The sequence below is a fragment of the Cetorhinus maximus genome, chromosome 7 (genome assembly GCF_964194155.1).
Source record: "Cetorhinus maximus chromosome 7, sCetMax3.hap1.1, whole genome shotgun sequence".
Lineage (NCBI taxonomy): Eukaryota > Metazoa > Chordata > Chondrichthyes > Lamniformes > Cetorhinidae > Cetorhinus > Cetorhinus maximus.
This window is the reverse complement of record NC_135885.1, coordinates 53,510,081-53,524,063: the sequence shown is the minus strand read 5'-3', so window position 1 is coordinate 53,524,063 and position 13,983 is coordinate 53,510,081. Positions and strand designations below refer to the sequence as shown.

Genomic DNA, 13,983 nt, shown 5'->3' with positions numbered 1-13,983 from the left:
TTTCAGCGTGTGACTCTACCTTCCAAACCCCTGTGGATAGAGGATGGCCCTCCTCGTTTCCACAGTGTCAGGAATACTTGGAACTCCCCCTCTTCCATGTTGAGTCAATCCTCTCCCTTTCCCAGGCCAGATTTAGTTGCAGAACAACTCCAGCCACATTGTTATCTCCTCTTTAAGAGATACAAACTAGGTTTAAGGAATGCTGAATAATATAAATTTTAGGCCCCTGCTGATGGGTACAGCCAATCAAGAGTGCATTTAGTGCTGGCTACAGGTGGCAATCATGTAAGTAAACAGGCAGCACAAAGATGCTGTGGAATCTTCATTATATCCAAAGAACAGGTGTTAATTGCGCATTGCGATCCCAATGCCCGTTTCAGGGACTATCCTGTTTGCCCCCCCATCCCCCCCATATATCAAAAATATTTCCATACACTAAGAAAAATTGCAAATAACATAACAGCAGGCAGTATAAAGACTATGACTTCTCTGCTCCTCATACAGCACTTTGCTGGCTGCCTACCCACCACCTGCCTTATTTCTACCAGTGTTCATGCTCCCCTGTCCATCTTATCTTTGCTGCTGCACCCCTTGCTGTTTGCTAGTTACTTGTTATACGTTACTGATACTACTTACTCTTAAATCTACCAGATTATTCTATCCCAATGCTTTCAAGCTGAAACTATTAGGAACAGAGTCTCAGCCAGAAAAACGGGAGCCTTTGGCATAGTTTGAACACTCCAGGACAGTCATATTTTATTCTATTGGTCATAAGAAACATAAGAAATAGAAACAGGAGTAGACCATTCGGCCCCTCGAGCCTGCTCCACCATTTAATAAGATAATGGCTGATGTGCTTGTGTTTTGAATTCCACATTCCCATCTGCCCCCGATAACCTTAGATTCTTGTTAGGCAAGGTACCAACCTACCTCTGCCTTAAAAATAATCAATGACCCCGCCTCCATCGCCTCCTGAGATAGAGTTCCAAAGTCGTACAACCCTCTAAGAGAAAAAAATTCTCCTCATCCCTGCCCTAATTTTAAAATGGTGCCCCCTAGTTCTGGACTCGCCCACAAGAGGGAACATCCTTTCCACGTCCACCTTGTTGAGACCATTCAGGATCTTGTATACTTCAATCAAATCACCCCTCGCTCTTCTAAACTCCGGTGGAGACAGGCCCAGTCTGTCCAACCTTTCCTCATAAGACAACCCGCTTATTCCAGGTATCAGCCCAGTAAACCTTCTCTGAACCGCCTCCAACTGCAAGTCAAAACTTCATGGTAGTCAGAGGCATGTAAGCAGATGTCAATAAGTAAGTTTTGTTTTTCTACATTCAACATCAATGTCAGCAGGCAGTATAAGCATTAATTTTGAAATATTTTTCGATTTATGTATCCCAATGTAAATAAAACAGGAGAACTGTAATATATGAGCTATAACAATTTGATTAAAATAACATTTTGTTGTTGCATTTTTTACTTGACTATTGGGTTGTTGTATATTTTTGGTTGTACATCTTCAATCTATTCTCTTTCTGTCTGGCAGCTACTCCAGTCTGCTGTGACCTCCCATATAGACGATATCGAGAGGACTGTTGATAACATCATGCAACTGAAAAAAATTAATCCTGATACCAATCCACAGTAATGGAATTTGCCTTAATGCTGTGCATTTTCTTTGACCTTTTAGCACATATGACAATGTTGTACAAGTACAAAATTCATATACAAGATATATACCAGTGATTATCCTTGTGCACACACACAGTCCCAAGCCATCTTTCACTAAATATTACTTTTCATGGAAGTGAATCTGTACAGGATTGCATTTCAGGTTATAACCATTCAACACTGAACATGGAATTGTGCTGCAAAAAGCAGTCTTCAATTTGTTGATAATTTTTGAGGTGCTCGTGCCAATTCTGTTTGTATGTGAGTAAAGTAAATCATAACCCCACCATTACAAAAGAAATGCTAGGGGTTCCCCAAAGAAGGGTAGTGGTGGGCATGGAGGGGGCAGATGTTTTCCCAGGGTTCCAGTTTCGGATGTGGCATTTTCTGGTTTCCGAAGAATCTGTTTTTGAAATACCACATGTTAAACACTAAATCTTTATACAGTATTATATTAGGCAATCTCATGGCACTACATGCAGGTAATCAAGACCAATTTAAATTTTCATGGCCAAGCAGTGTTACACATTGGTGGAAGAGCGGAGGCAATTGGAGTGATTTGGGGAAGGGACAGAGAAAGGAGGGAGGGGAGAGGGAGGAGGGAAACAAAAAAGAATGAGGAGAGAGTGGGGAAGGAGGAAGGGAGGAAAAAGGAAGATGGAGGGAAAATGAGTAATTAATTTGTAGTTCTGTCTATTATTCCAAACAGTTAATGAATGGCTTTTATGATAGATACTTATGGGCAGAATTTTCTGCTTGTCGGCTGGGTGGGCCCGACCCAATCTCCGGCCGGCGGGGAGCCGATCCCCGCCAGAGAAGCAGGCCGTGCCGCCATTTTATGTGGGCAGGCCAATTAAGGCCAGCCCAGTGTGACGTCCGGCGGGAAGTGCTGTGCGCTCCCTGTGCGGGCGGGTGGGGATTCCCCAAAAGCCAGAGTGCGCTCTTTCGCACATGCGCATGAAAGAGTACACATCTCCCTGAGGCAAAGTGCTGCTTCAGGGAGATCGCTTACACTTTTAAAAAGATTAAAAATAGAAAAAAAAATTCCCTAACATGTCCCCCTCGTGTGACAATGTCAAATGAGATGGGACATGTTCATAAATTACAGTAAAACTTTATTAAACTTTTTAGAACCCTGCATGAAACCTCATCCCGCTGGTGGATGAGGTTTCATGTTTTTTCTATTTGCCGCCGGGGCTCCTGGCCTGCCCGCCAACCTTAAGGTTGGACGGGGCAGGTCCATTAATTGTTTAAATGATCCTGTCAATGGCCTCAATTGGCCATTGACAGGTCGGCAGGCCCGCAGCTGATTTTGCTGTGCCCCTGCCTTCCTGAAAATTTAAATGGGTCAGGGGTTCTGCCCGATGTCATCCCGCGTCATTTTACGCATCGGCGAGCAGGCCCCGCCCCCTGCTCGCCGACAACAAAATCCTGCCCTATGTATTAATTTACTCAAGTAATTTTATCCCTTACCATTCAATTTCTATTAAAAGTAACATGTAATTCCCTTTAGAAGGTGTATATTGACTGTGCAATAACAGCTCATGTGACTTTAGATGGTATATGTTAATTGGCAATTGAAGCATAGAGCGTATCACAGCCAAACTGGATCCTGTGCTAGTCTTCCCATTGCCCACATACACTAGATAGTAGGAATCTCAGGTTAGCAATTGGGACAGGAACTGTGGCTGAATTTGTTTCCCTCCATAATTCAGGGCCACTGAGCCTTTAGGTTGATTTTAATCCCACACTCCCCTCAGCTCCCTCGTCTCTACTGCAAGCACAATGGGCAGGAGAGGTTGGAGGGGTCTGGGGAGGGGCACAGATTAAATTTAACTGCAGTGGGTTTTAAAGCATCTGAGTAACCCACTCAGGAGGGGCAGGTCCATAATTTATAATGGGCAAGAAATGGTAAGGTAAGGGTTAAAATCTTGATTTAAGATCCCACCCAGCTGCCATAACAAAGCAGCAATCAGACAATTGATGAGGCCCACACTAAAGGCAAGTGGGGCTCACTTAAGATGCAAAATTGTGACTCAATCACATAATTGGTGGCGCAATGTACTATTAACATCAAGCTGGGGAGGGCATTGCATCATCTGCTAACTAACCACAGCACAAAAAAGAATAGCACATTTACAAATACTATTGCTGTTTCTCAATATGAACAACCTGAAACTGCTGTTTTGTTCTGCCAAGGTTTGGGATTTCTCTGCAAGCCTGTCTACTACAGATTGTAGGATATAGAAGACTGATTGCAGAAGTGGAAAGACTCCGCAGAGATCAGTATGATTCAGAAAACCCACACCACGAAGAAATGCTATTGAAGGTCAGTGGATAAAGAGACAGCAGATTGTACAGCTGCTATAATGTTTTTATTTTGCTGCTGTACACTGCCACTTATATTTCATGCAGCCAACAATAAGTGTTTTCTAAAGACTTCCTAATGCTAATCGTCTAGTTCCCTGTTTCTCAAATCACATGACTATCATAGTACCATAGAATGGCCTCCTTCTGTTCTGTAACCATTCAGCCCATCATGTCTGTGCTGCCTCTCTGCAAGAAGAGCAATTCACCTAGTGCCACACTCTGCCTTTTCCCCGTAGCCCTGCAAACTTTTCTTCCTCAGGTAATGATCCAATTCACTTTTGAAAGCCACGATTGAATCTGCCTCTGCATTCCAGATCCTAATCACTCACTGCGAGTTTTCCTCATGTCACCATTGCTTCTTTTGCCAGTCACCTTAAATTGGTGACCCCTTGTTCTCGACCCTTCCAACAATAGGAATAGTTTCTCCCTATTTACTCTATCGAGACCTCATGATTTTGAATACCTCTATCAAATCTCTCAAACTTCTCCTATGAAACCATCCCCAGCTTCTCCAATCTATCTATGTAACTGGTTCCAGGGATGAAGAACTTCATTATCGTGAATCTTTTCTGCCCTCTCTAATGCCTTCACATCTTTTCAAAAGTGTGGTGCCCAGAACTGGATGGAATAACCCAGTTGAGGCCAAACCAGTGTTTTTTACAGGTTTATCATTACTTCCTTGCTTTTGTACCATATGCTCCTACTTATAAAGCCCAGTATTCTGTATGCTGCAATTAACTGTGCCCTCAATCTGCCTGCCACCTTCAGTGATTTGTGCACATATGCTCCTAGGTCCCTCTGCTCCTGTGCCCCCTTTAGAATTGCACCCATTATTTTTATGTTGCCTTTCCTCCTAATCAAAATGAATCATTTCACACTTCTCTACATTAAATTTCATCTGCCACTTGTCTGTCCATTCTGCCTACCTGTATGTCCTTTTGATGTTTAACACAATCCTTTTCACAGTTCACAATACTTCCAGGTTTTGTGTCATCCGCAAATTTTGAAATTGTGCCCTGTACACTAAAGTTTATCTCATTACTATAAATCAAAAAGAGCAGTGGTCCTAACACCGACACACCATAAACAGACCTCCAATCTGAAAAACAACCTTTCACCACTAGTCTCCGTTTCCTATCACTCAGCCAATTTCACATCCATATTTCTACTGTCCCTTTTATTCCATGAGCTCTAACTTTGCTCACAAGTCTTTTCTGTGGCATATATCAAATGCCTTTTGTAAGTCCATGTACACCATGCCCACTGCATCACCCTCAAGCAAGTTAGTTAAACATGATTTGCTCTTAAGAAATTCGTGCTGGCTTTCCTTAATCAACCCACATTTTCCCAAGTTACTTAATTTTGTCCTGAATTTCCAAAAGCTTCCTCACCACAAACATTAAACTGACTGGCCTGTGGTTGCTGGGCTTATCCTTACACTTTTTTTTTGCACAAGGTAGCAACTTTTGCAATTCTCCAGTCCTCTGGCACCACACCTACATCTAAAGAGGATTGGAAAATTATTGCCAGTGTCTGAGCAGTTTTCCACCCTTACTTCCCTCAGTATCCTTGAATGCATCTGATTCAGTCTTGGTGACTTACCAACTTTAAGTACAACCAGCCTATCGAATATCTTCTCTCTTTCAATGTTTAATCAATTAAGCATTTCAACATCGTTCATCATGACTTAGGAAAAATCTTCTTCCTTCGTATAGACAGATGCAAAGTACCCACTTAGTACCTTAGCCATGGCCCCTGCCTCCATGCACAAATCCCTTGTAGGCCCCTAATCATCTCCACTCCTCCTTTTACTATTTATATGCCTATAGAAGACTTTTGAATTCCCTTTTATGTTAGCTGCCAGTCTCTTCTCGTACTTAAAGGAAGCGGCTAGTGAAATAGGTGATGCATTGGTTTTAATTTTCCAAAATTCCCTGAATTTGGGGAAGGTGCCATTAAATTGGAAAATAACAAATGTAACTCCTTATTCAAATAGGAAGGAAGACAGAAAACTACAATCCAGTTAGCTTAACATCTGTCATAGGGAAAACATTGGAAGCTATTATTAAAGATGTTATGGCAGGACCCTTGGAAAAATTCAAGGCAATCAGGCAGGGTGAAAATGGTTTTATGAAAGGCAAATCATGTTTAACCAATTTATTGGAGTTCTTTGAAGGAGTCCCATGTGCTGTGGGTAAAGGGGAACTAGCGGATGTACTGTACTTAGATTTCCAGAAGGCATTTGATAAGGTGCCACATGAAAGGTTTTGTGGAAAATTAAAGTTCATGGTGTAGGAGGTAACATATTGGCATGCATAGAATATTGGCTGGCCACAGGAAACAGAGGGTAAGCAAAAATGGGTCTTTTTCTGATGGCAGGATGTAGCGAGTGGTGTGCTACAGGGATCAGTGCTGGGGCCTCAACTTTTTACAGATTTATATCAATGACTTGGATGAAGGGACAGAAGGTATGGTTGTTAAATTTGCTGATGATACAAAGATAGGTAGGAAAGTAAGTTGTGAAGAGAACATAAGGAGGCTACAAAGGGACATAGGTTAAGCAAGTGGGCAAAGATTTGGCAAGTGGAGTATAATGTGGGAAAATGTGAAATTGTCCATTTTGGCAGGAAGAATAAAAAAGGAGCATATTATCTAAATGGTGAGAAATTGCAGAACTCTGAGATGCAGAGGGATCTGGGTGTCCTGGTGCATGAATCACAAAAGACTACTATGCAGGTGTAAGAAGTAATTAGGAAAGCTAATAGAATGCTATTGTTTATTGCAAGGGGAATTGAATATAAAAGTAGGGTGTTTATACTTCAGTTACACAGTTGTTCAGTTGAGACCACATCTGGAGTACTGTGCACAGTATTGGTTTCTTTATTTAAGGAAGGATATAAGTGCATCAGAAGCAGCTCAGAGAAAGTTTTCTAAACTAATACCAGGAATGGGCAGGTTATCTAATGAAGAAAGGTTGGACAGGCTAGGCTTGTATCTGCTGGAGTTGAGAAGAGTAAGAGGCGACTTTATTGAAACCTTCAAAATCCTGAGGGGTCTTGACAGGGCGGATGTGGAGAGGATGTGTCCTCTTGAGGGAGAATCTAGAGCTCGGGGTCACTGTTTAAAATAAGGGGTCACCCATTTAAAACAGAAATGAGAAGACATTTTTTGAGGGTAGAGAGTCTTTGGAAGCCCTTTCTTCAAAAGGCAATGGAAGCAGAGTCTTTGAATGTTTTCAAGGCAGTGGTAGATAGATTCTTGATAAACAAGGGGGTGAAGGATTATCAGGGGTAGCTGGAAGGTTTCAGTCAGATCCGTCATGATCTCATTGAATGATCTCATTGAAGGTTCGAAGGGCCGAGTGGCCTACGCCTCCTCCCAACTCGTGTGTTTGTATGTATACACTCCCTTTGTTTGTCTTTTTTCAATTTCCCTCCAAATCTTCCATATTGTGCCGCTTTCCATTAAAATAACTGGTCTGTATTGGAAAAAACAGAAAATGGTGCAAATACTTGAGGTCTGGCAGTATCTGTGGAGAGAGAAAGAGAGTTTCCATGTCAGAATCTTTCATCAAAACTAGAAAACTTTAGAAAAGGAATGTTTTAAGCAAGTACAGAGACAGCGAAAGGGAGAAGGGAAAGAACAAAAAGGAAGGTAAAAGCAAAGAACTGCGGATGCTGGAAATCCAAAACAAAAACGAAAACAGAAATACCTGGAAAAACTCAGCACGTCTGGCAGCATCGGTGGAGAAGAGCACAGTTGACGTTTCGAGTCCTCATGACCCTTAAACAGAACTAAGTAAAAATGGGAAAGGGGTGAAATATAAGCTGGTTTAAGGGGTGGGGAGGTGTTGGGACAAGAAGAGCTAGGTAAAGAGCCAGTGATAGGTGGAGATAACCAAAAGATGTCACAGACAAAAGGTGAAGAGGTGTTGAAGGTGGTGATATTATCTAAAGGAATGTGCTAATTAAGGGTAGAAAGCAGGACAAACAAGGTACAGGTAGCTCTAGTGGGGATGGGGTGGGGTGAAGGAATACTAAAAAGACTAAAAGGTAGAGATAAAACAATGGGTGGAAATACATTTAAAAATAATGGAAATAGGTGGGAAAAGAAAAATCTATATAAATTATTGAAAAAAACAAAAAGGAGGGGGAAGAAATGGAAAGTGGGTGGGGATGGAGGAGAGAGTTCATAATCTAAAATTGTTGAACTCAATATTCAGTCCGGAAGGCTGTAAAGTGCCTAGTCGGAAGATGAGGTTCTGTTCCTCCAGTTTGCGTTGAGCTTCACTAGAACAATGCAGCAAGCCAAAGACGGACATGTGGGCATGAGAGCAGGGTGGAGTGTTGAAATGGCAAGTGACAGGGAGGTCTGGGTAATGCTTGCGGACAGACCTAAGGTGTTCTGCAAAGTGGTCACCCAGTCTGCGTTTGGTCTCTCCAATGTAGAGGAAACCACATTGGGAGCAACGAATGCAGTAGACTAAGTTGAGGGAAGTGCAAATGAAATGCTGCTTCACTTGAAAGGAGTGTTTGGGCCCTTGGACGGTGAGGAGAGAGGAAGTGAAGGGGCAGGTGTTGCATCTTCTGCGGTTGCATGGGAAGGTGCCGTGGGAGGGGGTTGAGGAGTAGGGGGTGATGGAGGAGTGGACCAGGGTGTCCCGGAGGGAACGATCCCTAAGGAATGCCGCCGGGGGTGGGGTGAAGGGAAGATGTGTTTGGTGGTGGCATCATGCTGGAGTTGGCGGAAATGGCGGGGATGATCCTTTGAATGCGGAGGCTGGTGAGGTGATAAGTGAGGACAAGGGGGACCCTATCATGTTTCTGGGAGGGAGGAGAAGGTGTGAGGGCGGATGCGCAGGAGATGGGCCGGATACGGTTGAGGGCCCTGTCAAACACCGTGGGTGGAAAACCTCGGTTAAGGAAGAAAGAGGACATGTCAGAGGGACTGTTTTTGAAAGTGGCATCATCAGAACAGATGTGACGGAGACGAAGGAACTGAGAGAATGGGATGGAGTCCTTACAGGAAGCGGGGTGTGAGGAGCTGTAGTCGAGGTAGCAGTGGGAGTCGGTAGGCTTGTAATGGATATTGGTGGACAGTCTATCACCAGAAATTGAGACAGAGAGGTCAAGGAAGGGAAGGGAAGTGTCAGAGATGGACCATGTGAAAATGATGGAGGGGTGGAAATTGGAAGCAAAATTAATAAATTTTTCCAGGTCCCGACGAGAGCATGAAGCAGCACCGAAGTAATCATCGATGTACCAGAGAAAGAGTTGTGGGAGGGGGCCGGAGTAGGACTGGAACAAGGAATGTTCCACATACCCCATAAAGAGACAGGCATAGCTGGGGCCCATGCAGGTACCCATAGCCACACCTTTTATTTGGAGGAAGTGAGAGGAGTTAAAGGAGAAATTGTTCAATGTGAGAACAAGTTCAGCCAGACGGAGGAGAGTAGTGGTGGATGGAGATTGTTCGGGCCTCTGTTCGAGGAAGAAGCGGAGAGCCACCAGACCATCCAATTGGAGGATGGAGGTGTAGAGGGATTGGACATCCATGGTGAAGAGGATGCGGTTGGGGCCAGGGAACGGGAAATTGTTGATGTGACATAAGGTGTCAGAGGAATCACGGATGTAGGTGGGAAGGGACTGGACAAGGGGAGAGAGAAGGGAGTCAAGATAGCGAGAAATGAGTTCCGTGGGGCAGGAACAGGCTGACACGATCGGTCTGCCAGGATAGTCCTGTTTGTGGATTTTGGGTAGAAGCGGGCCGTCCGAGGTTGGGCGACTATCAGGTTGGAAGTTGTGGAAGGAAGATCTCCAGAGGAGATGAGGTCAGTGACAGTCCTGGAAACAATGGCTTGATGTTCAGTGGTGGGGTCATGGTCCAGGGAAAGAAGGAGGAAGTGTCTGCGAGTTGATGCTCAGCCTCTACGTGGTAGAGGTCAGTGCGCCAGACAACAACAGCACCACCCTTGTCAGCGGGTTTGATGACAATGTTAGGGTTGGACCTGAGAGAACGGAGTGCAGTAAGTTCAGAGAGAGACAGGTTAGAATGGGTGAGAGGAGCAGAGAAATTGAGACAACTAATGTCATGCCAACAGTTCTCAATGAAAAGATCAAGAGAAGGTAAGAATCCAGAGGGAGGGGTCCAGGTGGAGGAAGAATATTGGAGGCGGGTAAAAGGATCCATTGAACGGGGAGAGGACTCTTGACCAAAGAAGTGAGCACGGAGACGAAGGCGGCGGAAGAAGAGTTCAGCATCGTGCCGAGCCCGAAATTCATTGAGATGAGGACGTAAGGGTATGAAACTAAGTCCTTTGCTGAGCATTGAACGTTCAGTGTCGGAGAGGGGAAGGTCAGGGGGTATGGTGAATACACGGCCGGGGCTGGGATTGGAAGACGGGATGGGGACAGAGGGACAGGCAGGGGTAGAGGGTCCTGGATGGGTGTTGGTGTCGATGAGTTGTTGGAGCTTGCGTTCCTCAGCACTTGAGAGAAAGAGAAAAAGTTTCTTATTGAGGCGTCGGATGAGACGAAGAATAAAATGAAACTGGGGGCACGCGAAGCTTTGAAAAAGGGTGCGGCGGTGCTGCTGGAGGGAGAGGTTGAGTGTGTTCATACGGCAGCACATGGCACTGCGTGTGGATCTCAGAATACGACGGGAACAGCAGTCCGAGGAGCGTTGTATGTCCCGGAGATACCTGTAATCCTGGGTGGGTTCGAAACCTGAGGGATGGAATTTCAATTGAAATCCACATGGGGTAAGTCGGAGACGGAGACAGTCACTGAGAAAGGAAATATGGCTGTGAAAGCGGGTTTTAGTAAACACCTTGTCAAACACCAGGAGAGAAATGGAAAGCAATGAAGGTGAACAAGGCAAAAGAGAGATACGAAAATCCTGACGGAGAGTAGAACAAAACTTCTTCAAGGTTGGCATTTCTTGAAGAGAAGTGGCAGTCAATTAAACACAGAGATAAAAGCAAAGAACCGCAGATGCTAGAAATCCAAAACAAAAAGGAAGGTCTGTGATAGGGTGAAAGGCACGAGAGATTAAATGACATGAGATGATGATGCATGGTAAAATGAGATGGTAACATGTCCACTATAGAAGCAAAAGATGGGCCCTAAGAATGTGTAAACGGAGAAAATGGAAACGTCACCAACTGCTGCCATCCAAACAAAGGGAGGCAGTGGGAAGACAAATGCTGCCAGACCTGTTGAGTATTTCCAGCATTTTCTGTTTTTACTTCATATTTCCAGCATCCACAATATTCTTGAACTAAACTTGTGATGCAAGTTTCCTGCCTGGCAGCCAACCATCCTGTCAACCTTACTGGCTGCTGGGTGAGAAACAGGAAAAAATAATGATGAGATCTGGATCTATGCTGTCCTTGCATTTTGGGTTCCTCTTTCCCCTCCCTCACTCCCGCAAACATGTACCCCCGGTTCCCTCCTGTAAATACCGTGGCCTATAATATTCACAATAGAGCATATTATAGAGTTGTTTTGTTTAAAATTAATGTTATGTAATCCCCTTTGAAAGCACATCCTAATAGTGCATTTTCATTTTAGTGCCGTTTGGAAATAATGAAAATTATTCGAGTAGCACTGCCTTCGTTTTCATTTTAGCATTACATTTGTTATTACATTTGCCCCAGGAACAGTGTTGTAGCTGTGTATACTCAGTCTCTGTTTTTGTTTTAGAACACCCTGCCGCTTTGCTTCCCACCCCTCCCGACCCCCAGCTCCTTCCTGCTCACCAATTTCCTCTTCCGACCCCCTCGCTTCCTCCTCGCTGCTTCCACTCTTGACCCTTTCCTGTGAGTGAGGGCTCAGGAGAAACATGGTGAAAGAGAAGTAGCGACGGAGTTGGGAGCAGGGTAGTGAAAGGGAGGGAGGGCGCAAGGGAGTCAGGAAAGGGCAGCGGTTAGCGGTAGGGAAGCAGCAGGTCAAGAAAGGAAAGCAGCGAGTGGGTGGGAGTTAGCGGGTCGAGAGAAGGAAGCGGCAAGCAGGAGGGCTGGAAGAGGGAAACTTCAAGAAGAGTGGCAAGCCAGAGGAAGTGAGGGCATCGGTAAAGGGAAGGTCGAGGACGAAAGAGGGAAGCAGCAAGTGGGAAACTGCGAGGGGGAGGGATCAAGAGGAGCAGCTTGCACGAAGTGGTGAGCGAGAGATATGTTGTTAAGAGTAAATGAATAAGGGTAGCAAGTTTTATGAAAGGGAAATCATGCTTGACAAATTGACTGGAATTTTTCGAGGATGTAGCTAGTAGAGTTGATGAGGGGGAGCCAGGGGATGTGGTTTATTTGGACTTTCAGAAGGCTTTCGACAAAGTCCCACATAGATTGGCATGTAAAATTAAAGTGCATGGGATTGGGGGTAGTGTATTGAGATGGATAGAAAACTGGTTGGCAGACAGGAAACAGAGTAGGAATAAACGGGTCTTTTTCCGAATGGCAAGCAGTGACTAGTGGGGTACCACAGGGATCGGCGCTGGGACCAAAGTTTTTCACAATATATATATTAATGATTTAGATGAGGGAATTAAATGTAATATCTCCAAATTTGCAGATGACACAAAGCTGGGTGGAAGGGTGAGCTGTGAGGAGGATGCAGAGATGCTTCAGTGTGATTTGGACAAGCTGAGTGAGTGGGCAAATGCATGGCAGATGCAGCATAATGTGGATAAATGTGAAGTTATCCATTTTGGTAGCAAAAACAGGAAGGCAGATTATTATCTGAATGGCTATAAATTGAGAGAGGGGAATGTGCAACGAGATCTGGTTGTCCTTGTACACCAGTCGCTGGAGGTAAGCATGCAGGTGCAGCAGGCGGTAAAGAAGGCAAATGGTATGTTGGCCTTCATAACCAGAGGATTTGAGTACAGGAACAGGGATGTCTTGCTGCAATTGTACAGGGCCTTGGTGCGACCACACCTGGAATTTTGTGTGCAGTTTTGGTCTCCTTATTTGAAGAAGGATGTACTTCTAAAGAGGGAGTGCAGCGAAGGTTTACCCGACTGATTCCTGGGATGGTGGGACTGACGTATGAGGAGAGATTGCGTCGCCTAGGATTATATTCGCTGGAGTTCAGAAGAATAAGGGGGGGATCTCATAGAAACCTATAAAATTCTAACAGGACGAGACAGGGTGGATGCAGGAAGGATGTTCCCAATGGTGGGGGAGTCCAGAACCAGGGGTCACAGCCTGAGGATATGGGGTAGACCATTTAGGACTGAGATGAGGAGAAATTTCTTCACCCAGAGAGTGGTGAGTCTGTGGAATTCGTTACCACAGAAAGTAGTTGAGACCAAAACATTGTATGCTTTCAAGAAGGAGTTAGATATAGCTCTTGGGGTGAAAGGGATCAAAGGATATGGGGAGAAAATGGGAGCAGGCTATTGAGTTGGATGATCAGCCATGATCATAATGAATGGCGGAGCAGGCTCAAAGGGCCGAATGGCCTACTTCTGCTCCTAGTTTCTATGTTTCTAAGTTAGGAAGAGGATTTTAGGCCAGTTAGGATCATGGCAGCGAATAGGTTTTTAATGTAAAAAATTACAGATCAAGAACAGAACCCACCCCTACATGCTTCCTTATGGGAAGTGATTTTTATTGAGCACACAAGTTTTTTTAGGAACACATTAGGAGTGCCAAACAAGGAATAGCTGTATTTTATGCCATGTAGACACTGATGATAGGAGATTGAATTCAAATTCAAATTCAATCTTGTTTATTCACCTACCTATTATAATTTGATTTAAATAAGGCAATTTGTGCAGAATTTTTTTTGTTTTCTATCAATCCTGTTAGCTGTGGACTTTCCTTCGCCCTGATGTAACGTTGACTGGTCGAATTAGCAAGCAATGGTGTGAAATAGGTTTCCAAGGTGAAGACCCAAAGACTGACTTCAGAGGAATGGGGATGTTGGGGCTATGTAACTTGGT

General features: G+C 44.4%; 1 protein-coding gene across 1 annotated transcript in view; it reads left to right on the top strand.

Moving 5' to 3' along the window:
* Positions 1 to 13,983, top strand: part of elmod1 (ELMO/CED-12 domain containing 1) — a 73,203-nt gene that overhangs the window by 31,278 nt on the left and 27,942 nt on the right. The window contains exons 4-6 of the mRNA XM_078545519.1: positions 1,547 to 1,644; positions 3,871 to 4,000; positions 13,850 to 13,983. Of these exons, the coding sequence (XP_078401645.1) occupies positions 1,547 to 1,644; positions 3,871 to 4,000; positions 13,850 to 13,983 (362 nt within the window). The remainder of the gene's footprint in view (positions 1 to 1,546; positions 1,645 to 3,870; positions 4,001 to 13,849) is intronic.